This window comes from Artibeus jamaicensis, unplaced genomic scaffold, assembly GCF_021234435.1.
Source record: "Artibeus jamaicensis isolate MK-2021 breed Jamaican fruit bat unplaced genomic scaffold, CSHL_Jam_final scaffold_847, whole genome shotgun sequence".
NCBI classification, from domain to species: domain Eukaryota; kingdom Metazoa; phylum Chordata; class Mammalia; order Chiroptera; family Phyllostomidae; genus Artibeus; species Artibeus jamaicensis.
In genome coordinates this window covers 7604032-7631513 of record NW_026522057.1, presented here as the reverse complement: position 1 = coordinate 7631513, position 27482 = coordinate 7604032, and the positions used below count along the sequence as shown (strand labels likewise).

At 53.0% G+C, this 27482-nt stretch overlaps 1 protein-coding gene across 1 annotated transcript in view; it reads right to left on the bottom strand.

The window, feature by feature from the left end:
- Window positions 1–21701, bottom strand: part of GRIK3 (glutamate ionotropic receptor kainate type subunit 3) — a 209613-nt gene extending 187912 nt beyond the window's left edge. The window contains exon 1 of the mRNA XM_037149722.2: window positions 21587–21701. Coding sequence (XP_037005617.2) covers window positions 21587–21701 — 115 coding nt within the window. The remainder of the gene's footprint in view (window positions 1–21586) is intronic.
- Window positions 21702–27482: the final 5781 nt, after the last annotated feature.

Genomic DNA, 27482 nt, shown 5'->3' with positions numbered 1-27482 from the left:
TGGAGGGGAATGAAGGGGGGAATAGAACAACTGTAATGGCATAATCAATAAAAAATAAATAAAATAAATAAATAAAGCCACGCCCCACCCGCCTGCGCACGTGGTCCTTCTCTCTGTTCTCTGACTATCCCGCACTCTTTCCTGCCTCAAGGCCCTCACACATTTTTTAAAAAGACTTTATTTATTTACTTTTAGACAGGAGGAGGGAGGGAGAGAAACATCAATGTGTGGTTGCTTCTTGCGTGCCCCCAACTGGGGACCTGGCCAGCAACCCAGGCATGTGCCCTGACTGGGAATAGAACCTTCAACCCTTTGGTTTGCAGGCCTGTGCTCAGTCCACTGAGCTACACCAGCCAAGGGCTCCCCCTTGCACTCTTCACAGGGCAGGTTCCTCCCATTCTTCAGACCTCAGCCTAAATGCCACCTCCTCTGAGAGGCCCTCTCTGTGCCCAAACCAAAGAATGACCCCTCAATTATTTTCATGCACGGCTTTTCCTGTAATTAATAACTGTTAATTTATTTGTTTTGATACCTCTGTATTGTTTGTCACCCTAAGTAGGGTAGACAAAATCCCATGAAGAGGGAAACATAATTTTTTTTTGGTCATTACTCTATACCCAGCTCCCAGTACCCATAGAAGAGGCTGGCACATAGTAGGCACTCAACCAGCATTCACTGAAGGGAGGAAAGAAGGGGGAAGGGGAGGGAAAGGGGAGGGGAAGGGAGAAACAAGTCAGGCAAGACGAACTGCGCACCAGCTTCTGAGAGCCAACCGGGAAGGGCGCGCTCCATCCACAGAATTCCATTTCTGCCAGACTCGCAGACGTCTCCTCCCACGGGTTCCCTCTGGGTGAGCTGAGCTGGTTCCCCAGGAAAACTCCACTAGGTACTCATGGAGCCCCACTCCTTGCAGGGCTGCCACAACCTCACATACTTTACACATGGTGCTTGTCCACCAACAGAAGATAAACCACACCCAGTAGCCTCTTTGCTGGGATGCTGGAGACAGGCAGGGAGGCCAGAAATGGGGAGAAGGGCAGGGCAGGGAACCAGTGTGAAGTGATTCCAAGTGGCTCCCTAGGACATCTGGACCTGCATTCGACTTAGAGGATGCTCTGACCCTACCAGGCACTTGCGAGCTTCGTCATCCCCACACAGAACCCACATGGTCTCTCTCTGTGTTAGTTTTCTCTCCTGTTCTCCCAGTGTCTCAGTCTTCATCACTGGCTTGCTATTTCCCATTCACTCTCTAGTTCCCAATACCAACCCATCCACATCGGCTCGTGCTGGTATTAAAACAATGGGGTCAAAGTAGAGTCTACACAGCCTGTTCCCATCTCAGCACCAAGGGATCCTGAGAAGCCCAGGCAACTCCTGCCCAGATTCCATCAGGACGTGAGGTTCAGACGCTGGGAAATTGCACTGCAAGACAGTTCAGGTTTTCTCTAAGTAGGCAGAGCCGTCCTCGAGTGAAGGACTCGGGCCGGAATCTGGGGCCTGACCTCCCGTTCGGAATCCGGGCTCTGCCACCTACTGGCTGTGTGACCTCAGGGCAAGTCCTTCACCTCGGGTGTCCTTTCTTCATCTGCGAAGTGGGGGTCACTGTGCCATCCCTTAGGGTCATTGTGAGGGTTACAGGATGAATACACAAGCACTTAGAACACGTGGGCATCACCAGCGCCCAGTAAATACTGGCTATAGGCATTTTTCCCCTGGCTTTAGTCTATTAGTTCTCTTTTTTGCCTGTTTGTTTTTAATGCACTGTTGCCTAGGTTGGGACAATGAGGAAAGGTAGTGTCATCCACCCTGAGTGGGAGGGGGAAAAGCCCTGTCTCTCTGGAGACCATACGCTAAAGCAGAGGCCCAAGGGACAGAGAGCAAGGGGGCTGTGGGATTCTGGGAGGCCCTGCCGGGGCTGTTCTCTCAACCAACCCAGGAGGACCAGAGGTCTGTCCCAGAAAGGGGGCCCTGCCTGATCCTGGACAGCACTGGAAAGTCCCTTTGCACTGGCACAGGGAGCCCTGGGCCTGAGAGAGCGTGTGCATTTCATGACCCTCTCTCCTCTTTTGGTTCTGAGCACCCAAGGGATACAGAAACCAGACCTGCTGACCCATGGGTGGGACGAGCGCCCCAGCATGACTCAGTGGGGCTGCAAAGAATGAAGACCACTCAGACTTTCACGGGAGCTGAGCCCCCAGTCTGTCCTCCAGGGCCACTGTCATTTTCAGGAAGTAAAGACATTTCCGTTCTTACTCTGGGAGGTTCTGAGCTCAGGCTGGGGAAGTGGAGCCACACTGAGCACCCAGGAGGCTTCCGGCGCCCTCCCAGGTGGTGTCAGGAGTACGACACTCACTCCCCATCCCAGCTGCGACACTCCACAACTGTCACCAAGTATGTTCTATACCCGGGAAGGGCCTGCTTCCAGGCCCAGGAAGGGCAGGTGTCTGAAATCTCAAACTGGAAGCGCGTTGGAGACTCAGGACCCCGGGGTCTGGACTTGGGAATAAGAAAATACACCCAAATTCACCTGAAGCTTCCCATGGCCACCCGGCTCCCAGGGCCTGGGAGAGGCCGAACTCCACACCTTTCTAGGTGGAGAGCTTCCTTCTTGGCTAAATCTTCCTTCTGCAGCCACCTCCTGACAATGTCCACGGGGGACTCTGTCCACCAGACAGCCCACACTTGGACTGTAGGTGCTCCCCACCCACAGCCTGGCCAAGGTGAGGATGCCCAGCAAACACCTCACGCCTGTGGGTGGGGGCACAGCCTCACCTTTGCTCCCCAACCTCCGCCAAGCAGAAGTGGCAGCTTCGCGGGGCTTCCTACTTTGTCCCTCCCCCCGGAGCCCAGAGGAGGATGGGAAAGGACACGTATCCCTGTGGCCTATTATTCAGGCCCAATTAGTTGCTGGGACCGTGTTGTCGGAGTGATGGGCCTGCAGCCACTGCGGGAACTGCAGAGAGTGAACAAGGACAGAGGTTGTTAAAATGCTCCCACAGAGATGTGATGCCTGCACTGTGTCCTGGTGCCTCAAAGACATGCTAATGTACAGGCGTGCAGGGCAGAAAGTCTGCCGGGTGCGTGTTAACTCAACTCTGGGTGATGCTGCCCCAGGGATACGCACATCACCACCTGGAGCCAGCCAGGTGCCAAAGGTGGAAGGGTGAGCCAGGAGCATCCTGAACGCACCACTGTGCACTCTGGGAGAGGGGTGTCGCCCACCTGGCTCCACCCAACCTGTGCCTCTGGAATTCAGTTTGATTTGTGGGGCACTTACTAATTGCTTACTGTAGGCCTGGCTTAATGCAGCTGCTGGGAATACCCAGGGGAACTGAGTTGAAGCCAGGCACCTGGCATCCAAATCCTGGGAACACCACCTCTTACTGAAGGAGTGCCTTCGCTTCCCCAGGGCTCATCTGGAAAGTGGGAATAACTGCACCCACCTTAGGCTTGTTGTGAGGGTTAAATGAGATAGAAGAAAAGGCTTCAGTGGACAGCAGCTGCTATTATCATGGTAAGTAGGAACGAGATAAAGCCGTTGCATTTGAGAAGCCCCTGGTCCATGTGGTGGGGGTCGGGGTTGGGGACTCAGGACCCCTGGGAACCAACAGAAAACCTACAGTAGGCAAGACTAGTGACAGAAAAACATTGGAAGTGAATGGCTCTTTTTACCTTTTTGTTTAATCCTGATAATAAAAACGCAGGCACGCCAAATATTTTACTTTTTTCTCTTAACTCTACCGCAAGAGAAACAGCACATGTGAAATGGCTCTGATGCAGGGGGCAAGCTATAGGGCAAGGTGGGGCTTGTGGCATGTGGGAATGTAGGAAAAGAAGCTGGAAATCCAAACTTTTATATAAAACATCTCCATTTTTTAGTCTTTACCCAAGAATATGCTTGATAATTTTAGAGAGGGATGAAGAGAGGAAAAAAAGGGAGAGAAACATCAATGTGGGAGGGAAACATTGATTGGTTGCCTGCTGCATGCACCCAAACTGGGGACCAAACCCACAGCCTAGGCATGTGCCCTGACTGGGTATCGAACCCACAACCTTTTGGTTTATGGGACAATGCTCCAACTGACTGAGCCACACCAACCAGGGCTGAAACATTCTAAATTTTGAATGTTTTTGAATTTTTTTTAAGGCTAACTCACCTTAAAAAAAATAATTCAACTTTAAATTAATGTGGGAGGCAGAGCCTAGAAACAGTTCAGAAAGAGAACTTCCTGAATTTTAGGCTCAGGAGTTTGTCTTCAAGAGAGTAAATAGGTTTGTTGCTATCGTTGTTTTAATAGCAAAAAAATAAAGTCTGAGGCAAATGCAAGAGGTCCATGAGCTTCAGTGTTGCGAACTCTGTGGCCATGAGGAAGACTAGAGGGGTAGGAAATTATTTCTGTACCATCAAGAGGTGCTCTGAAAAGGAGGGGAGAGAAAGGCTCCAGGGAGGCTTGGGAAGGTCATGACCAACTGCCTGGTGCATCAGAGGAGGCTTCCTGGAGGAGGTAAGACTTGCGATAGGACATGATGTATGAGAAAGGAGAAATTCAGCAGGAAGCCAAAGAGGAGAGGCCATTCCTAGTGGAAAGCACAGAATGAAAGAACATGGGAGTCAGAAACAGTGCTCCCTGCCTTGAGTTGATGGTGGTTCTTTCTGTATGTAAAGTGTTTTATGTAGCATTCTGGCTGGGTGGGGCCAAGGAAGGGGTCTGCCAGTGGCCGAGGACTGGGAGGAGCCAACCCAATGTGAAGGCCTGAAGGACCGGGGTCTTGCCAACTGCCCACTGCCACCCCAGGAGAACAGGCACTGGGGGTTGTGCTCACACTCCTTGCAGCTGCCAGGAAAAGGCACCCCCAGGGAAGCCAGAGAGTCCAGGTGCCCTGGCTACAGGAATGGTAGACAGGCCAGGGACATGTGAGAGGGGGGACCAGGTTAAGAAAAGCCCGTGCTAGAGGAACAGGAGCAGAGATCCTCAGGGACGGCTAGAGCTGGGAGGAGCCCTGTGCCGAGCAGATTTCCAGACCCAGTCCACTCACTCCGTTTCCTGCCCAGATCGGTATAAACAGAATCAATAAATACTCCTGATCACCTACTGTGTGCCCGGCACTGTGACAGGTCCTGGCATCCTCTATTTAAAATAGTAACAGCAATCATGATGACGACGATGACCATAATGATGCCGATCTATGGTTGCTTTCTCTGTGTTATCCCCAGTTCTCTGTTCCCTCATCTACAAAGTGGGGACAAAGCCCCTACCTCTTGGGTTTGCTGGATTAAGTGACAGAATGTCTGGAAGGTGCTGACCACAGTGCCTGGCACACTGTAAGCCTTCAAAAGATCTCTATTGTTATTTTTATTAATGTAGTCATATTTAGCACAGGGTGCTGGAAGTTGGAACCACAAGGGAAGCGTTGGCCAACACATAGGTGTGGGGCTGCCACTCCCGCTGCAGTAGTCCTGGGTACCAGTGAGCCCTGCACCTGCCTGCAGGCTGAGGTCTCCCTCCTCCTACCACGTCTGCCCAAGAGAAGGAGGTCAGGTCCACCCTCAATGGGCGAAGAAGGGATTTTGGGTTAGCCACAGGGATGCTCCCGACCCCTTGGAGACTTCTAAGGGAAAACCTGAGACCAGACAGGGACCCTTTCTTGGGCCTCCCTGCCCAGTAGTCAGTGTGATCTAGGACTTGCAGAAGGCCTGGCTGGACAGCCAGACACCCAGGACCCACCTGCCTGCTGGAGGAGGCTGTAAGGGAAGCAGCTACCGCCCAAGGGGTGCTCAGCACCTTGGGTGCCAGAAGACAGAACACACCTGGAGTTTTCTGGTCAAACCAGGGAGCCAGCTGAGCTGGCAGACAGCCAAATGTGGCATTCATCAATGGAGGTCTCACAAAACAGGTGCATGGTTCCAGGACTAGACCACGCATGCATGTCATGGCCTGGCCTCCAGTGCGCAGGCCTGGTAAAACGAGACAGCCAGGCTTCTGCGGAGAACTGTGGACCAGGAGTTAGGGCATAAAGCCTCTGACCAGTCCTCCATTCTGTCTCCACTTCCCCCTGTCCTTTCCCACCCTAAACCCCTAACCAGCTTCCTGATGCCCACACCCAAGCTTCCACTTGTTCCCCCTGTAGTCAAATCACACAGCCACCGGGACAACTCTTCATGGATACGAATCTGGTTGTGTTGTTCCCTTCATGTAGTCCTCAATGGCTCCCTAGTGCCCTGGAGATAAAGGCCAGCCTCCTTACCTTGACTTACACAGCCTCCAAGGGGGGGCCTACTACTCAGGCCTTATTTTTCCACATCCTTTCTGCTCACTCCATTCACACTGGACTTCCTTGAGTTTTGTAAATGCTAATTTGGAACATGAAATTGTTGGCATTTGACCATGTCTGACCTACAAAGCTGGTAGTGTATGTTGGTTTAACTTAACACAACTGTCTGCCCCTTGGGCATTTGTATGGGTCACTCCCTCTACCTCGAACACACCCCGCTCCCCTCCACGTTGCTTTCACCTGACTGTCCCTCAGGTCTCAGCCAAACGTCACTTCCCCGGGGAAGTCTTTCTGATGTTCCCTGGCAACCTGCACTTCCTTCTGTAACTGACTTTGAACTGGTAATGACTCTTTGATGTCTGTCTTTCCTGGCAGATAGCAAGCTCCCTGACGGAAAGAACCATGCCTGTCTTGCTCACCCTTGTAGTCCCAGCGCCCAGCACAGGGCTGGTGTATAGCGTGTGATCAATAAAGTCTCGCTGGGTGAAAGACTGCCTGTGTGAATGAGTGGATGCCACTCTGCCCTGACCAGCTGTATGACCTTGGACGACCCCACCTCCTTTAGACATCAGTTTCTACATCTGCAAAAAAGGTAATCAAACATCAGAGAAATGTGAAAATTAAATGATATTAGACATGCCAGTATATTTGGCATTATACTGCTCCAAATCATAGACACCAGGGCCCTCTCTGGAGTGGGCTGTGGCCCCCCCACTCTCCTTTCTGACTCATGGGCACTGCCAAGGGAGGAAGTGCTGGTGGAGACATGCAGGGAAGAACCTGGTGAGAGTACTCGTCACAGCCACTATACTGAGATCCGCCTTCTTGGAGTTCGTATAACATGGAGCAGGCACAGCCCTGGCCTTTCAGGTAACACAGAAAGCCTGGATTTGTATAGCATCTCTAGCCACACAGTTCAGGATGCCTAGAATACCATAGTGAAAGCAAACAAGAGCCCTCCAGTCATATCCCTGACCAATCTGTTCTTGAATATCTCCTATAACAGGAAGCTCACTACTCCCCAAGGTATCTTATTTTATCCTCAAATAGCACTGAATATGAGATAGCTGGTGTTGAACCAAATTCTGCCTTCTTGGACCATCACTCACTGGCCCCAGTTCTCTTTATTAGGCCCTCTAGACCAGGTTTGCTCCCTCTTCTACTCTTGTCTCCTCATCTCCAAGCTCTGGTCTTTGAGCATCCTCTCTGGCACTTCGTCTCTACACCTGTACAACAGGGACAGCGCGCGCTCACCTTACTGCTCTCCGGATGGGGCTGAGATTGATAAGGAGAAAGCATTGGCATTTTCGCTCAAAGAGTGAGGCTGTGGGATCCCTAGACCTTCCACACTATGCGTGGGGCTGAGGCCCAGGTCTGAGATCAAAGTAGCTTGCAGAAAAGCCACCTTCTGCTGGGTGAGTAGGCTCGGAGCCTGTCTGCCTGCCCCAGCCTCTGGGAGAGATTGATGCCGACACTGACGACTCACTCCATTGTATTAGGTACATAAAGCAATTGATTATTCCATAAATCATTGTCTCATGAAAAGAAGTCCCATTTAAAAAAAAAAGAAAATATTATAAATCTGTCCAAGCCCATGTGAACAAAAGTGTAGCCACTTCAGTTTAATTGTCTGAGAGCTTCTTTGCTTTTGTCCCAGAAAGAAAAGTCCCTGAAGCTACTGGCTTCCAATCTAGATGTTCCCTCCCAAACTCCACAAATAGCAGTGTCAGGTCGTGGATGAGATGTATTTACAGTGCAGCAAGAAGAACCTAGGTGAGCCAGAAAGAAGAACTTTCTCACACAGGAGACAGATTCCTATCCTTCAGAGACTTAAACATTGAATACAACCCCCTGCCCCTACTTTTCCCCTGACACACGCACCCATCCCGTCTAGAAAGGGTAAGGTCCAGTTCTGCCGGGAGACAGGAAACTGGCCAAAATGAATGTTGACTGGGGCTTGAGGATGGTGTGTGACAGATCAGGACTAAAAGAATTCTCAGAACAGCATCAGTGATAGAAAGATTGGGAAGGAGCAAGGGCATGGAAGGCAGGAGTGAAGGGTGAAAGGGAAGGGCTGTGGTTGTACTGGGTGGTTTTTAGCTTGTCTCTTCTCTCTGAACTTCAGTGCCCCTCCCCAGCACAAGGGAGAATGAGGAAGATCCAAGTGCAGGGCTCTGAGCTGAGCTGTATGTACCAAAATGTCCAAGGAACCATAGCTACCACTACAAGTCACCTGCTGGACCTATATGAGGCTACTCAGATGCCAGCAGGTGCAGGAATATTGCTTCACCCACCCCCACCCCCAGGTCCCTGCAAACCCCTGCTCTGTGTGCTCTGCAGTACACAGAACGGATGCTCCAAAAGTGTTCAGTGAATCAGTGAGTCAGCCCAGAGTCCACGTGAAAAAGACAGGAAACAAACAATTACAAACAGCATAAAAATAGCCACAGTTCCAAAGCAGATCTTTCTGATTCTGTGACTCCAGGCAGGAGCAGAAAATACCCCAGTCCTCTCTTACTGAGAGCTGTCTCAAGTCAGGGCCCCCGGAGTACCCGGCTTTGTAGCCCCACCTGCTCCCGGCCCACTCCAGATCTTTCTGGCTGCTATATGACTTCAAGATGACACCTTGCCTCCTAAATCCCTGGGGTAGATTCACCTAAACCTCACTCCTGGTTCAGAGGCAAAAGCCGATTCTACCAACTCTTATGGTTCTGAGACTCTTAGCCTCCTATGCCCTCTGGCTTCTAGTCCAAGTGTCATTGCAGGCCACGCTCCGTACCCTAGTGATGAACAAAAGCTCCCTCTTCTCGGAGGCATGCCGAGGTCACTTTCCTGCCTGGGAGAGATCTTTGTCAATGCCCAGTCCAATCGAAAGGCTTCTCAGACACATCCAGGTGGTAGAGCACCTGGTACTGCTGGGTTCTTTGGGGAATGCCACAAAGCTGTGACACATTTAATTATCATTACCTGAACAAGCAGTAATTTTATTTACCAGCAGAAAATACAGCTCTATTACAGCATATGCAGGGCTCCACAACTCAAGAAGTAATATCACACAAAATACTTTTAGGAAATCACATTTAGCAGGATTATAAAAAACACATACCACAAGCCTACTTACCAAATGCAATGTGAACGATGATCCTGACAAGCGGAGCTAAGACGCTTGCTATCAGGTGTGATATTTGACAATGGAATGTTCACTCGCTTTATCATCTGTTACCGCTCCCTAGCAGACAAGCCGCACACGGCACAAAAGGTTGAAGAACAATGTATGTGGGGGAATAAAAGGAGAAAATTCTGTCCATTCACTTCATTTTCTTTTTTCTGAGGTACTCAATGCGAACCAGCACAAATAATACTTCTTGCTAGCCTACTATGTGCCTGCTAAACACCTCGGTCCAGTTTACAAACACCAGAGTCCTAGGGGAACAGCATTTGGAAAAAGAGTGTCTGTTTAGCAAGACCTTACAATTACCACATCACCCTTACCAGAAAAGTCAGCGCACAGATGGCGCCCACTGCTACCCGGCGGCCTGGCTGCTCTCCGTGGTGCTGAACTCAGAGGTTGGGGTGAACCGTAATTTCCCTGCCTCTCGCTGAACCACAGAGGGTGTATCATCATCTATGAGCTTTTATAAACACATGTGACTCTAATTTGTATTTCTATCCCAATGTGAAAAAAGGCTTTGTAAGTCTGTTTTGACACAGTGGAAAAATCTAGTCTCCTTATCTTTCTTAAGACTGAAAATGTGAAGTTGTGTGTGTTGTGTGTGTGTGTGTGTGTGTGTGTGTGTGTGTGTGTGTGTGTGTGTGTGTGTGTGTGTGTGTGTGTGTGTGTTATAGGGAAGTAGATGAGATTTTATAATGGACTGGGGGGTCAGAGACTCATGTTCTCATTTGATTTTCTCCAAAGCTCACCAAGGTGGGTGGCTCCAGGCATTTACCCTTTTCAGTCCTCCGTATCCCAATCTGCAGTAGAAAAGGGTGGGACAGGTGAAGGGCCCCTGCAGCTCCAATATCTAAGGTGCCTCCACTTGAGCTCCTCCATGGGCTCAGAGACTGTGAAAGGGGATGACTTTGCCAGGCCTCCTCTAGCATAGATTTTCTGGATCCAGAGAAAGACACAAGCCTCAGGCTCCTCTTACAAGAAGCCAGGGATTCAATCTCTGCTCAATTCTCCCCCAGCCTTCAGTCCCTATGGACCAGCCATAATTCAGCTAAACCTTCGAGTTCACCTATATTTTATTTACTGATTCGATGTTACGAGACAAGTAAAATAGACGGCTGTCACCTCTATTAAACTGGGCAGGAAAAATGGCCATGTAGGCAACAGGCTCTCTGCTCATAATGTGTCATCTGTCTCCTGGGGGAGGGAAGCAGGAAAGGGGAGGGCCTGGCTGCAGGGGAGAGCCCAGTCCGTCATGTTTGGGAAGCTCCACTGAAAACCTGTCCTGCCCTCACTCTCAGCTACACTACACAGAGCAGGCCAGTCAGTCAGGAATTGGGACCATCACTAAAGTCCTGGGTTTCCCCACTGATCCAAAAGGAAAGTCACTGTACTTACTCACCAGGCTTGGGATCAAGCATGGTGGCTGAGCCCCACTTTTGGAAGCCTGTGCCAGAGAAGAAAACCTCCAATGGCCATCTTCTGCAAGTATACAAATACATGCCTGTGCACACATTCACACTCCCTAGAACCCAGGGTTTGTGATGGATGTGGGGCTAAGTGGCCCAGGCCAACTGTTCATACATCCTGACTCTCCAGGTTAACTGCCAACCTCACTTTCCAGAAGGATGTCATGTAGACATGTTGTCTACACATTCTATCAGGATCCAGAGATACAGTGAAGACAGGTGGCCTGTCCTATGGCTGGTGGCAGCTCAGTGACAGAGCTACAGTTCTGCCAGGCAGCTGTCCTGAGTAGCCAGCCTATTAAGGAAGGAAGAGCAGACATTCCCTTCCTTGGTTTAGCTCCCAGAGGGAGCAACAGAGACGCTGAGGAGCAAGTAGGAAAGAGGGAGGGGCAAGGCCAGAAAAGCCAGGTGGATCATGGTCTTTTTTTCTGTCTCTTTTTGAAGCAGACAGCTTGTGTTTGTCTCGAAAGGAGAGTCATGAGATGAACTAGACAACAGGCGTAAAGACCAGTCCTAGGCCTGAGACAGAAGGGCCTACTACTCCAGAAGGAGTTCCAGCTACTCCCAATAGTCTACATGGAAAAGGTCTTAGCGAAAAGGTCTTAGCATAGGAGGTGCTGAGTGGATATATTAGAAGAACACCACGGACTCCATTAGGACACAGACTTCATCCAAGACTCTAACAAACTCTTCCATGAAATCCTGTTGACAGCAGGGAAAACGCATGGAGCTGAGTGACAGGGTAGTTAGATAGTCTTATATTCAAATGACTGTATTCATCAATGCATTCATTTATTCAACAAATAGCCATTAATCACCCACCATGTACCACTCAGTGCTAGATGCATTGGACAAGTGGTGAGTAAGTCAGCTATGGCCCATGCTTGTACAGTGCTCATTCTAAGGTAACTAAAAATTATGGTATAGTAAGTACCATGACAAGGAAAGTTCAGGGGACTGTGGGGACTCACAGGAGATGGGAGTCAAGAAAGGCTTCTTAGAGGGACAGACATGTTTGCTGAGACTGGAGGGATAACTAGAAGTTGGCCAGGAGGAATAGCAAGAACAGAGGTGCAGAATGTGAGGGAAGGCACTGTGTCTTCTGGGGACTTGGGTGCTCAGTATGGTGGAGCCGAGAGGGTGTGTGAGGCAAAGAGGAACAGTGCATGAGTTTGCAGATGCCAATCATGGAAGGTTGTAAAGGGCCCGAGAGGCGGAGAAAACCAGTGGGATTTGGAAGCTGGTTGAAGTGTAAGGTTGTGGATCCAGGACCCCTGAACAGACTCTAACATTGGTCATTTCCTGCCTAATGTACTGATGGCAGACACAGTTGAAGTGAAGGGAGGCGTGTCCATCCCAAGCTCAGATGGCACAAAGCTTCTTTTTGAGAGCCACAGAAGCTTCACTGTCCAGAGCAGTGGTTCCCAACCCCAACCATCCTGTAGGCCAACAGCCACTCAACCTCTTTACAACAGACACTCGGAGGGGGGCCAGAGAGGGAGAAGAGGGTGAAACTCATGCCTACCTCCCAAGGATGGGAGGTGCTTTGGTGCTCCAGAAACAGAGAGAAGAATAACCGCCTGAAGGTTCAATAATGGGATTTACTAGGGATAAATGGCAGGTCCTGGCTTCAGGCTCAAAAGATCAACTGCCAAAGAGAGGATGAGAGAAGTTACGGATCAGCAGAGATGCCTGTGGAAAAGACCTCGTGATCTCGTGAGACCACCAGCTCAGTGTAAATTGACAGAGTAAAATGGCTGCTGAAAAGGCTAGAATAGTCTGGGGCTGTATAAGTAAGCACCAAAGCTGAGATCTGAGGAGGTGATGAGCTTACTGGCTTCAACACATAAGCGGTACTATGATGAGCTCTTGATATCACATCGGAAGAGTTGGGCATCTTTAATCCGAAGGAGTGCCTTTACATTTCTGTAGAACTGCATTGTGGGACAGGGAGTAAATCCAAACCAGAATCAGCCAGCAGGGCAATCATGATTTTAAGAGTAATGGGTAATATTTACTAAGTGCCTACATGACTACGGTCTAAACATAGGTAAAATGCAAATTCTCAGGCCTCACCCTAGACCCACTGAATCAGAAGCTGTGAGGGTAGGGCCCAGCAACCTGCATTTTATTGAACAGTCCCAGTGATTCTTATACATGGTAATGTTTGAGAACCAGAGGCCTGGAATGACCCCTGGGGTTCTTTTCAGCCAGGATTCTGTAATCCTTCACCGTAGAGGGGAAGTGTGATGCCCGGAGCCCTGGGAAGTCCATGGCTGCCTGCTCCAGCTTTTCCGCCCAATTGGGCAGGCTTTTCGGAATAGCATATTTCAGTTCCGCAAAGCAGATGCAGGGAAGGCTTTGCAGAAGTCTCCCGTGTTTCTTTCTGTAAAGAGCTCATCCTTGCAGTTGTTCTTAGAACTCTATAAACCCTCTTCCATCGGCAGCCTGTCTGCATCAGCCCCCTTAACAGCACAAGACTTGTCTCCTACGGATTGGAACCCTCTTCATACACACTAGAATCTTAGGTCCTTCTTGCTCCTCTTTTCCCCTCTGCCTTCCTTAAACGCCATTCCACATGGAACCAAAGGATTTGGAGTCAAAGCCGCCACTGCACCCCGCCCCCCTCCCCCTCCCAGATCTCACTCCATCTCTTTTTCTCCAATCTGAATGATCACTGTGGGGACTCTCTCCTCCCCGGCTTTTGCCGCAGCATCATTACCTGGTGTCTCCCAGCAGAGGCAGCAGTGTCTATGCCCTGGGGCCCAGCCTCCAGCTGCAGCCCCTCTCTGGGAGGTACCTGCTGCCCTCCCAGGAGCAAGATCAAACTCTCCACCCAAGAACTGATCAGGACTCCCTGGACCAGTCTTTCAAGAGCATCCCATGACCAGAATCTTCTAATCTTTGGATACATGCAAAATGCATTTCAATGAAGACACTGCACACGTAGGGAAGAACTGGCACCGTATGGCTGCAGGTGAGAAAGAGCAGGCCAGGAGGAGTCTGGGAGATGACATACAGGAGCCTCCTAGGAAGGGCACCTCTCTTGCTCCCTAGCTTGGTGGATAACTGTCACAGGCTGCTAATTCAGCTGCAGGCACATGGGTAAGTGAGTGGTGGGCAAATGCCACATATTGATCTGCATGGAGTATCGAACACAAGGGTTGGCTCAAGGCAGAGGGTACATAAGAAGCAGACAGCCTCAGAGCTCACAATCTGATGGTGGAGACATGGCCTCCACCCTCGGGGAGCCCTCCTCTCCTAACATTTATTAAGCATCAGGCTGTGCAAAGAGCTGTATATGCTTTATCTCCTTCAACCCTCACTCTAACCTGACAAGGATGATAGGGTGAGGTTCAACCCTGCAAAATTTTTGCAGGTCAAAAACAACTGACTATGGATTGACCTAATATTAATAATCTATCGTATAGATGAAGACATGGAGGCTCAGAGGTGAAGTGATTTGTCCAAGGTCACAGGGCAAGTACACATCGGACTCACACTGAAACTCAGGTCCACCATGTTTCATCAAACCTAAGACACACCATTACACTTCGAAGTGCCAAGAAAGAAAAAAAAAATCCTGCAGCTAACCTTGGACATGACATACGAGACACTTACTGATTTCAAAGATGAGAAAGTATGTGTGTGCATGTGTGCGTATGTCCTAGAATCAATAAAATACATTATTTGACTCCAAAAAATTCATTCTGTCTGTTGGTAGTGAAAGGAGAGAGGTGGACTTAGGTACCTTCAGCAGCTCCATGGCCTGACACACATACACTAGAGAAGCCCTAGACACCCACAGGCAAAGTTACAGGCAACGCCGATAAGCACTAGTAAGCAAGGAGTGAAGGTCAAATGAAGCAAAGAGAGGGACATGGGAAGGTGATCCTTGAGGAGAGGGGAGTGCCAGTCTGGAGCAGGAGGCAGCGTGGACCCTGGAGGCGATTGCAAAGTAGAGACAGAAAGATAATGTGGGGCCGAGTGCTCTTGGCACGGCTGCTAGGAGATGTGGCTAATGGGAAACCAAAGCAGACTCAGAATGGCCTGTCCTTGAGCCCAGTCCTCCTGCCCCCAATCTAGTCTTCTCTCTCCCAATCACAACTCAATTAAGATTTTGTCTCTGGAGCACTAGAGAATCAGAAGAAAACATGACTCCATGAGCAAGCACAGGTGCGGGTGTAGTCCAGTGAGGCACCTAGGGGCGCCACTTTAAGGAGGTGCTGGCTCTCATAGACCATTGTGCAAGTGCAAGGCCACCACCCAAGAGTCTCCTGAAATGCGGTCCCCTCCCTGCGTCACTCGACCCCCTCTGGTCCCGGCCCTGCACACGCCAGACTCCTTCTCCCACAATGAAAGCAGTAGGGTGGACCTCTGGACAGCATTGGAGCTTCTCTGCAAAGATGTCATACCTGTCAGACTCTCTGGGGCAGGCAATGTCAGCCCCAGTTTACAGATGGGGAAATTGAGACCCCAAAAATTACATTACCCTCTTGACTGTGTCTGTCCCAAATCTGCCGCCTCTGTAGGGACTCTGAGCAGTGCATTTTCCCCCACTTCTCGAACAGTTCAGTCCCTGGCAGCCACCATCACCCCAGTCTCCCCTGAGGGAAGGAACACAATGGAAAAGGAGGGTTAGGTCTTCCCCCTGGGGAAGGGTGGGTTAGGCACCTCTTGCGCACAGGCTCCCACTCCCTACCCATACTGTCTACAGCCATGCATGGTCCAGAGCCCAGAGTCAGTGGGCCTTACCCCCAAGTTCTCCCCAGATTCAATCCTTAGCAAGGCAGGCTCTATTTAGAAGGTTGGAATGTAACTTTCTCTTAAAAATAAAATGACCATAAAACCTATTAGTTCGGAAAGGCTGTTGGAGGGAAGAGGGCACTGGATTGGGGAGGGAAAGGGGAGGAAATGGAAGGAAGGGAGAACAAAGAGCTACTTCACCAGTCACCTTCTCTGGCTAGGTCACTAACTGGTGAGGATGAAGGTGAGAGGAAGACACAGACATGGAGCCCTCCCCATCAAGGCTCTGATGATGTCTTTAAGACTAGTGGCTGTCAGGGGACATGGGAGCTGGAGTCCCCAGAGCAGAGGCATTCCTGTGGGTGGACTGGCCACACCCAGGGGAGAGTCCAAGCTTTCTTCTGGGCCTGGATGAAAGGGTCAGGCAGAGTGCCAGAAGGCCAGGCGAGGTGGAGTGCGGTCGGAGTGAGGGCGTGTGTTGGTGGAAGGGGTGGGAAAGGCTATTCACACCGTTCCTCTCAAGGAGGCACATCTGCCACATGGCCCATCAGCAAGAGCAGTCTAAGTGGCACCGGTAGGGCTAAACGTCACATAGCCCACATGGCTATCCCCCATGGCAGGTACAAGAGCCCAGCCCAGTGAGGCCACACTCAGCACCCAAAACCAGGGGTGGGGGACACTGCTCCGAGTGCCTGAACAAGTTCTTGTTCTCTATCTTCTAACTACACAGACAACTAAAAGCCCAGGATCTAGAGTCAGGCTGACAGGAGGGAACTTCTTACCCTGCCTCTGCCACTCACTGTGATCTTGGACAAGGGACCTCACCAGGTTTAATTCCCTCATCTGCAAAATGCAAATAATGCCTGCAGGGTGTTGAAATTTGAATAAGATGATGGGGGAAATGCAACAGCTGCATTTATTGAGCACTTACTATTCTTCCACGTTACTAGTTGCTGTTCGGAAAGCACTTAGCACAATGCCTAGCAGTGGGTAAATGCTCAAATAAACTGGGGCTGGTGCATTGTTGTCGTGTTGTTGTTTTGTTAGTTTGTGCTCCAGACCCAGGTGGGGTCCCAGGCAGAAGACATTGCCAACGCCACCACCTCAGCACAGACATACTGCCCCCTGGTGCTGCTGCTCAGGATCAGCACCACAGAGAAGAGCTACTCCAGCCAACGAGCTCACAGAACATACCCATCTGCATTAACCACTCGTGGGGCCCATCTCCCCACCAAAGCTGCAGCCCCATCACGCCAGCCTTGGGAAGGCAAGCTGGGGCCTGCTGGGAGCTGGCCACAGAGGAAGAGCCCTGATCCTGGAGTTTCAGTCCTCTCTGTTGCCAGGCAGGGCCTGGGGAGCTCCAAGCTCCTCTCAGCTGCTGCCCAGCCAAGTGGAGCATCGGCTTTTTCTGTTTCCTCCGTAGGGTCTTAAGCAAGCAAAGAGGCTCAGGCTAAAATCGTGGGAGGCAGAGACAAGGGCAGCTGTTTGTTACAGGGTGGAGGACAGCCAGGTCTCCCCATAAAACAGCACCCCACACCGCCCTGAAGCCTCTTCTGCATGAGCCTTGCCCCTCCCCCAAGAGGAGAGGTTTTCCTAGTGCCTGGAGGGACATCTGTGCCTTTTCCCCCATGGAGGGGACTCTGTTTCCTGGGGCAGGGACAGAGAGCTCTCATGGGAACACAGTGACTCAGGGAGGCTTACAGGCCCCGCAAAGGATCCTGAAAGCAGCTAAGCAGCCCGGCTTTCCTGAGGAGGGGAGGGGATGAAGTGTGGCCCCTAAAAAGTCCTTTGAAAAGGAAAATGGCACAGCCGGGCTAAACTTCTGAAATCGGTTGTGGTGCCCTGAGCCAGGGGGCTGCAAGTGACCTTGGAAGGGCTTAGTGCAGACGCGATGTCTGGCTCACCCTGCATAAACCACCTTGAAAAACCCCAGATCAATCCCGACGTCAAAAGACTATGGAGCGCAGTGCAAGGCAGGCATCAGGAAGAAATTAAACTCCACCTGGAGAAGGAGGGAAGCCCGGGCTGACAGGAGCAGCTGGGCTAAGAAAGTGGAGGCAGAAATTCCTCAAGTTAATGCTTTCTAGGGCCCCCCGGGGCCACTCCTAGGTCTTGTCTGAAGCTATTTACTTCCAGGGGGGGAACCCTATTGATCTTCATTCAGCTCCTGTCTCCTCCTACAAGGCAGTGATGTTTCAGCGCATCACCCGTCACTGAGAGAAATTTCTTATTGTTTTACATGCAGCGGCTCCCAAACTCAGGAGACAAATGTTCAGGACCATTTGGGTGAACTCATGGCAGGAGATGCAGATGCAGTTGGTCTGAGAATTCTCGTGGAGGCACCTCACTCCCCTGGGATAGACGGCAGCTGCCTGCTGGGCCCCTAGGCTCGGGGGGCTCAGGGCTCTGATCTACTGCATAGATGCTCAGAGTCTGGAGCTGAGCCAGCCTTCCCTCCCCCCTCCCAGCACCTCCCCTACACACACACACATACACACACACATGCACACACACACACATGCACAAACACACACCTGCTTTATGTCTCCGCAGTCATTTGGCTCTGAACCTCACCCCAGACTAGCTAGAGATCACCACCATCTATTTGAGCTCCCCAGCTGCTGCCACCACTGTCTGGTCCCCATGTCGCATTCCAGGCTGGCTTTCGACCCTACTGTATATGTATGCAACATGAGGGAACCTCACGAAACACAGTGAATCTAACCATCACGAATCTACACAACAGATCCACAATGGTGCTGACAGCCCCCGCCAGCCTGCACTAAAGGAACTTTGAGCCAGAGTAACCCAAATGGAACAGTTTACAAATAGGGTAACAGACTCAGTGTTGGGGCAGTGGCCATGGGGGAGTGAGATTTGAACAAGGTGGCCCAGGAATCTGGCAGGAGATAGGACAGAAAAGCCAGGCTCCCTGGCTCCCAGCCTAGGGTCCCTCCGCTTCAGCTTCTGAGTCCTCGTAAAACCAAGAAATCCAGGTTCCCACATGAAGCCACACACGGAAGCCCATTTCGTTGAGAAGACCCATGCATTAAACCGCTTTCCAGGAGTTAAGACCAGGATCCATCGGAACAATAACAGCGATGATAATAATAATAAAATACTGAACAATATGCCTTGAAAACCTTCCATGAGCAACACCGGATAATCACACGCAGAATACATCTTCCACATATTCATATAAAATAATCAATGATCATTTTTCCCCCGCAGACTACAATCCAATTACTCTCTCTCCCTCACTCTCCTTTGTTACTCGCAAACCATCCAAGCAATCAATGCCTTGACCTCTCCCTCTGATAGACACAATTACAAAAAGACAGAGCAATGCAATTCATCTATTCAAGACGGATTGTTTGAACACTCTGTCACACTGCTGAGCTATCCATCTCCTTGTCTAAGAGGAAATTTCAGCCCCCCAAAAGAGGCACAAAGAGAGGGGGCGGCACGCTGCTCCCAGCCCAGAGAGCCCTTTGCGCACCTGCAGGAAAACCCTCTCCCTGCCTGGTGCTCGGCAACGCCTGCCTGCTAGAGAAGGATTCGGCTCCAAGTGAGCCGGCTCAGGCAGACTCCTGAGCTCAATTGCTGGGGCCTCAATTCCTGCAGTCCCAGCCCCCAGCCAGAGCCCTGAGATCACAGAGGTGAAGAGGGATGAGAAAAGGATGGCATCGGGCCCAGCCGAGGCGGTAGGTTTGGGTTTCAGCAACAGAATCTTTCTCTCCCTGGGCCATGTCCACTATCGTTCCCTGACTCCAGCTGAGGCATGAGCTCGGGCTTGGAAGAATGGAAGTTCAACTCCCCGGGAAGCTCCAGAGAAGCCCAGAGGTCTCAGAGCCTTCCCATCCTCCATCCAAGCTGGCGCAGCGAAGGTGGTCACGTTTGGCACCCGCACAGCACCCCAGTTTGGGCTGAAAATCAAATGGGACCGGGCTCTCTGAGATAAATGGCCTGGGCCGACACGCTAATTAATCCTGAGGCTTAATACGAATAAGATTAGAAGAGAAGAGGGCTTTGCCATCCTTAATTGCATTATTACACGCTGAACCTAAGAGAGGGCGGGCAGGCTGGAGGCTTCCCCTCGGGGCAGTGAGGAGTCCCCCAGTGCACGCCAGTTTCACAGTATGAGGAGCAGGTGAGGGCACATCGCCCTGCCCCCTTCAGCTCATTCTTCTGAGGCCAGCCTCACCTGCTCCTGTCTTCCTGGGCCTCCGAAGACCTCCACTGCTGGGGCTGGGCTGGGAGCGTGCCAATCCCACCCCTGCAGAGGATCACCGAAGAGGATCCTGCAATGCGTGAGCTGAGCACATAGCACCTTTTGTCCCCCCTTTTCTTCCAAAGGCGCCCTACCACGCAGGCCCTCCTAAAAAAACATAGGGAAGGAAAAGAGGGAATAAAGAAAGTGCTGGGCCACAACAAGGGGATGCCTGCCTCTGGGATGGTGGCCACGCTGGGCGCTGGGGCAGAGGTGAAAGATATTTTTTTGGCTTGCCAGGAATGCCCCAGGCTGCAAAGGGTTAAGGCGAACCGTGAAGGCTGTCCCCCGAGTCCAGTATCTGAGCTCCTCTGCCTCCCCAGGAGGTGTGCACCTGCCGGGATCCGGGGTGTGGAACGAAAGACCCCAGCCTGGGCAGAGCTAAAGACGGTGCGTCTACTCCCATCCAGATGTGGGATTCAAGAGGGCTTGGGATCCAGGAGAGAGCTACGGAGGAGACAGAGCCCCAGGATTTGATCGCCTCCTAGAAAAACCTCAAGTACGAAACCACCGACACTGGTTCCCTGCACCCCTCACGGGGCACCTGGAGAAGAGCCAAAGGGGAGGAAGCCGGCCCTCGCTCAGCAGAGCTCTGCCCGCCTTGTGCCAGACGCCGGTGCTGGCGTCTCGAGAACCCAGGCGGCCCAGGTCTCCGGCCTGGCGGTGGGTGCAGGGCCTGCGGAGTGGAGGCTCCCGTGTGTCCAGGCCGGGCCCACCCCTGGTGGCCGCACGCCCAGGACACGCAGGGCTCCCATGCACCCCACCCCACCCCCGCAAAGCCTAGAGCGCTGCCTCCAGGGTGTCTGGACGGCCACAACAAAGTTAACGCCCCGAGTAAAAGACTCCGACGAGAAGAGACGCAGACAAGCCAGAGCCCCAGAAAGCTGCGCGCAGCCCAGCCAGCCGCAGGCAGCTGCGGAGGGATTTCGGCTAACTTTAAAAACCACTCGCGTCCCTCTCGCCGCCTTCCCTAGCTGTTTCGGGCTGGCTGGATCGCTCCCTTCCCCCGCTCCGCCCCCCACCTGCGCTGCCCCCAGGCGGGGGAGACGCCTCCGCAGCAAGCGGCAGCTGAAGTGACCTAGGGGTCTGCCCCTCCTCTGCCCCACGCCACCAGGCTAAATGCGGACCTCGGAGGCCGAGGGCGACCACCGGGAAAGGGTACTGGCTGCCCTAAGTCATGAGAAGCCGTACCCTGCATCCCCACCGCGGCCGCTGGAGCCATGCCCCGGGTGGGGGCGAGGGGCTCAAGGGGAGCTAGGAGGGAAGAGAAGTTGGCGCCTTCCCCAGGGTTCCCGCTCCGCGGAGAAGCCGGGTCCCAGAACTCGGTCTGCGGCCAGTCATGCTGGCAGTCGCGGGGAAATGCGCCCGATACTCGGGTTAGGGCTGGCACGCTTCGTTACACTCCGATAGGTCTGGCCTCCCAGGAACGCGCCAAGGGCCCCTCGCCCTCACCCGCCGGGGCCCGACTGCCTCCTCCCCAATAAGTAGGGCCTGTGACCTCGGCTTTGGAACTTTGTCCTCACCAGAAAAAGCTCCTTGTGGTCACCCGACCCCGGCAGCCCGAAAAGGTTGGGAAAATCTCTTGGGATCGCATTCAGAGGCCCCCATTTCCGCCCCGGCCCGGGCGCACAGACACCCCCGGCTTCGGGGACCTCTTACCGATCCGGATGACGTGGGGCATCCCGCGCGAGTCCGGGATCCAAAAGGCGCACACGAGGAGCCCGGCCCAGTATTCCCAAACCAGACTCCGGAGGCGCCGCCAGGGAGCGGTCATCGTTGGGCGCCGCGGAGCGTGTCCGGGGCGCGGCCGTGGCGGGCTCCCTGGGGCCGCAGCTCTAGGCGTGGGCGCGCAGCAGCCCCCGAGGCGCCGCCTGGCCCAGCTGCCCGGCTCCGGAGCGCCGCTGTGAGTGGGGGGCGCCCCGCGGCGCCGCGCACATCTTACTGGGGGGCAGCCCCGCCAGCGCCCGCCCCGCCCGGCTGCCGCCCACGGGCCGCCCGCTAGTGAGGCTCCTGGGCTCAGCCCGCACTCCGCTCAGACTCGGCTCCTGCTCGCGTCCGCTCGGCTCCCGTGCGGGCTCCCACCTGCCCGGCTGCCGGGCGCTAGCAGGCGGGCTGCACGCCTCTCCGGCCGCTCCTCCTCCTGCCGCCGATGCTATCACCCGGGCTCGCACAAAGCCCCGGAGTGGAGTTGCACGCGCGCACACACTCCCTCCCAGCCCCCTCCCCCGCGCCCTGCCTCCCGCCTCCCGCGCAGCCCCGCGCTCCCTCCGCGCACTCCCCGCTCACACACACTTCACACTCACACTCGCCGAGGCTACACTCGCGCGCTCACACCTGCGCAGGGGCGGGGAAAGGGGCCCTGGATGCGGTTTCGGGGGACGTCCGGAGAATGAGGTCTCTCCTCGATTCCCAGGCGTCCCCATCCGCTCCGCGGCCCCCAGTCCCTTCGAGTACGAGGGCGCAGAGCCTGGGAACCGGGCTAGAAGTAGGAGAGCTGGCACCGGGAGCTGGGAGACGGCAGCAGCCTGGCCCGACCAGCTGGAGAAATGCGCCGCCGGGGAGCCGAGCGACCCGGAGCCCGCCGTCTGCGGAGTCTCGCTTCCAGCTTGCACGCCGCTGGGGCCGGTTGGACGGCGGCGGCAGGACGGAAACTGACCGGGAACCGCTTTCCCTCCCTCACCCCATCCCTCATGGAATCAGAGTTGGGGCCGGGGCTCAAGGAGACGGAATTCAGAGATAACTGCCCAAGCTGGGCAGGAGCTGGTAGGGGCGTGAGAACCCAGGCCAGGGCCTTCGCTGCAGAAGGCAGGACTGACCGCGCACTGCAGCCACAGGGCCTCCGGAGGAAGGCGGCTAAATCCTTCTTTCACCGGGGCAGCTGAGACGCGCCCTGGTCCTTCCCAGCCCTCTCCTCCAGCAATGCGAGAGGGGCTGGCCCTCCTTCCCCACTTCTCCTGAGAAAGAATAGAGGGAAACTGTAATTTTCTGTGGGATGGAGCAGGACCTGTGTGAGAGCCAGCTAGAAAAAGGTTAAAAAAAAACTTGTTTATTATCAATAATAAATTTTTTTTCAAGTGGCGCTAGGTGTCAAGGGAAGAGAAGGGCTGTGGAGCGAGTCTGGAGCAGGAGGCTGCGAATTACGCAGTTAGGCGAGTTTAATGACCTTTCTGACAGAGACAAAGCGGCGCTGATACAGTAGATAAATAAACGGGTCTGTCACCAGCAGCGGCTAGGCTGTGTGTGAATTTATTTTTCTCATTTAAATAATTTGATCTATTCCATCATTCCCAATCTCTCCCATTTGCCAGCTGTCTGGTATGAACATTGCCCCCAACATCTGAAAAGCAAATCTTTAATTTTCTTACAAATAGACTATGAGTGGAGCTCTATCTGGCCGGTTAACTCCCCCATCTTTTCTTTTCCTCCTGGGCGCAGCGGACCATTGTGTGGGGATGTGACTATTGCAGCGTGGCCAGTTCCTGCCAATTAGGAGGGGCTCCCTCCCAGCAGAAGTGGGGACCACTGTGGCCGGGAGAGGAGCAGGAGAGATGCCCAGGGCTGTCCTCCTGGGGAGGGAAAAAGGTGTGCCAGTCTGGGGGCCACCCTCAAAGATCCACCAGCAGAGGGAGGTTCCCGTGGTCCGTCTGTGCCAGACTTGGGCTGTCCTCACCCTTGAGCAGGAGCGGCTGGTTTCCCAAGCAGCCACTGGAAAATGTTGCCCAAGAGACCAGAGGGAAGGACATGCAGACCAGAGCCAGAGAAGCAGCAGCTGCCACCTCTTGATGGAGTAACTGGCCCCGATGGGCACCAGCAAGCAGGAAGCATGGGAGAGGAGCAGAAGGCCTCGGCCTCCAGGATAAAGCTGGAGGAGGCTCTTCCTTCAAGACTGGACATCTCGTCTCCATCACCTATCTGCTTCCACAGCTGGTTTAGTTGCTCCGAGAGACCCCAAAGTCCTGGTGGTTCTCTGAGGAAGAAAATCCCAGTGCCCTGATGGGGGGATGGAAAGGGGATTGGCAGGACATGAACTCAAGGCAAAAGATGCAGGGCCAAAAGGGCATCAGCCGTGCCCAAGGATGGTTAGAGAATGGAGATGGGGAGCCTGGATGCTAGTTCTGTTTCAGTTATCCAGCAGGCAGCGTCTAGCCATGAGAGGAGCAGGGTGCAGTGGATGGTGGCCTGGCCAAGAAAACGAAGAAGCAGAAAGGTAGAAGGGTAACTCCTGAAAAGGGACAGATCTGCACTCTAGACCAGAACCCTGGAAAAGGCCAGTAGGAAGGAGAGAGGACGGGTGGGGAGCAGGAGGAGGAGGGACAGTCTCCAAGAAGTCACTGGGAGAGTGGCACTAGAGAAGTGAATAGATAAAGGCAGAGGGTGAATCTGAGGCCCCTGGGTCAGGAGAGTGTGGCCCCGTCACCTGGGGCCCCCTCACCACACCCAAGGAAGCACCGAGGGAGGGCCTTGCTCTTGCACATTCCAGAGTGGGCAGGGGTTTGCCAGCGCTGGCCACCGAGGCAGGCTTCCCTCTGCTGCCACATTTGTTGGCTGCGGTAGGAAACAGCCTCCAGCTGCAGGGCTGTGGGTTCAGCCAGCTGGAGCCCTGGGGTCAGAGGGAGGCTAGTGGCCCCTAGCCCAGGACTGGGCTTGCTTCTGGACCTAGATGCAAGCCATTTTGTAACACAGAGGTCTCCCTAAACCGACAGCAGCCTGCTCCCTCCCAGTGCAGTGGAAGGTGGGAAGCATTACAACAAAAACAGTGACAATGATAATGATGGCCACAAGTATTTATTGCATGTTTCCTATATTCTGGACAACATATTTGCTCAATGCACCTTACAAGCATCACTTCATCTAACCCTCTCCACAGCTGGCCACGACAGGATCTGTGATTTTTGCATTTCACAGATGACGACTCTGAGCATCAGAGAGGTTAAGAGATCTAAAGTCACACAGTTAATCCAGGCCCTCCCTTCCCCTCCCTCTCCTTCCTCCCTTCCTCTGATATTTATTGGCCATCACTACAAGGCACTGTGGTGAGAAGCCAGTTTTTACACGCAGGCCTATCTGCCTCCTTCATTTGCAGGCTTGACCCTTGCCTTCTCTCCCATGGGCTGAGCAGGAAACAGGCACTTGCAGAAGACCCTCATCACCTGTCACCTCCAGAGGCCCACGGGGGCTTCTGGCTGTTTGTAGAAAGGCTAAAGTAGAGTAGGATCAGCACCCTTTACTAGAGCCAACAGAGGAGCTCCGTAGTCCCCAGAAGCCTTCCACCCTCTCTTCCTGTCTCCTGCCCCCGTCCAGGCCATCCTGCCCCCAGCGGGCCTGGGCACTGACTGGCAAGATCTCAAACTGTATCTCCGGGGATTGGGAGCCACCAATCGTGGTTTTTCCAACTGTTGGTAAACAAGCCTACCCAGCAGCCAGGTCTGGGCTCCTTGCTCCCCCAGGAGGCAGCCAGCGCCGGATTTATGAGGCCTCCAAACCTCATTCAGACTAATGCAGCTTTTCATTCCAAAATAAAAGGGGCCGCTGTCTTAAAGGACAAGTGCTCCCGCATTTCATTAACATCCCTGAAAATGGCTGAGCTGGCCGGAGTTGCTGCCAGCCAGATTCATGTCTCCCACCAGGTGGGGGCAGGGGTAGGGGTATGGGTAGGAACAGATCTTAGGCTGCTGACCACACTGGACCACACCCCAAACCCCTCCCTGGCTCCTGCAGGGGTGGGAGGCCGTCCCTCCCCCCACCCCGGTGGTGGCCAAGCAGGCTCATTTGGACGAGTCCCCTGTGTGAGTGTTTTGTTTAGACTCATCCACTCCAGCTCTCAATCCCCCCACAATCACGGTGAGTGATGAGGCCCTGGGCTCGAGTTACCGAGATTCATGATCTCCGCTTCCCCGGGAATCCACGGAGCACATGCCTGCAGTCAGCTGAGTGCAGATTCCTAGGACTTGAGTGCCCTCTGCCGAGGCCTGCCTACCTTCATCTGCCTTCAGGCTGCCCGCTGGGCAGGCTGCTGGTGGAGGCTGGATGCTGAAGCCGGGGGTCTCCAGCCACTCCCCTAAGTGTCCCACTACCAGCCTGCACAGCTGCACAGCTCTCTACCAGGATGCCTTGGTGTGAATCAGGGGAGAGGTTACCGTGCTCTGGTCACATCTTGGAGGGGGCAGAAGGCAAGAAGGCAGCTGCAGCCCCTTCCTGATTTTTGCTAACTGCCTGAGCAGGGAGGAAGTAGAGAGGCCTCCCCCATACCCACTTTTAACAGCATTCTCTCCCCATAAACATTCATTCCAACCACAGGAATTAAGCCTTGGCCCTTCACAGGACACTGCGACCTGCCTCTATGCCCAGGGACAGTGACCCCTCCATCAGCCTGGGGCCTTTGTCCCACATCCCTGTCCCAAGAAGGAAGAAGCATGGCAGTAGCCATCTGCCACCTGAGCAAGCAATAAGCCCAGTGAAGGTTGCATTACCTTAGATTTTTGTCAACAGTCAAGCAAGTTCATTTCCACTGAAGTCAATTCCCGTGTTTATTGTTAGCTTAACCCGCTGCTGCGAGTTATTTCTCAGCAGTGAGGGAGACAGGGAGACAAGCCACCAGAGATCTGTTATTTTACTGACATCTGCGTTTCAATAGTTCGAGCGCCGTTCTGGTGGAGGAGTAAATGATACATGGCAATCGTGCTTGTATCTCCACATAATGGAACAGTCACCGGTGGTCTGGAAGCTGATGGGGTTCTGCTGCCTTGGGGGAGGGTGGACTGCCTACAGGAAAACGTCACCTCCCCCACTCCCTGGCAGCAAGCCCCTTTCCCCATACGAGGGATGATGACCAGAGTCGCTTGTTCATTCATTCAAGTCATTCGGTCGTGCCCTAACTAATTTATTCATGCACTCATTCATTCGTTCACTCAGACATTCATCCAGCACATCCACTCATTCCTTTGTTCATAGGATCCTCCACTCTATTATTCACTCATTCATTGGTTGATTTACTCAGTCCCTTACCCCTTTTCACTCATCCATTCGTTCAGTTGTTCCCTAATTAATTTACTCAACCACTTAATAATTCACTTAGACATTCACTCATTCACCTCTTTATTCAATCTTTTACATAACTATTTCCTTGCATTCCCTTATTTGCTCATTCATTCACTCACATTCATCCACTTATTTATCCTTTCATTCACTCGGTCTTCTACTCTTTCATTCAATCTCTCAGTTGTTCACTCATTCATTCCTGTATTCAGGCCTTTACACAATCACCCACTCGCTCAGTTACTTACTCACTTGCTCTGCCGTTCACCCACTGCCTCCCCGCCAGAATGAGCAGCCCTGCCTGCTCCCTCCTGTCCTCAGCCACTTTTTAGGCCAAGCCTCAGACAGCACCCAGCCTCATGGTGCAGCCCCGTGTGCCCCAGCTGTGTACCAAGCTCTCCAGCTAGCCACCCAGGCTTCTTGGCTCCATCCCCTGCCCAGCTCTCACATCCTCCAGTTTATCACAAAACTCAGCAACCTTCAGGATTTAGCTAACATCCCTGACCCTGGAGATGGTCTG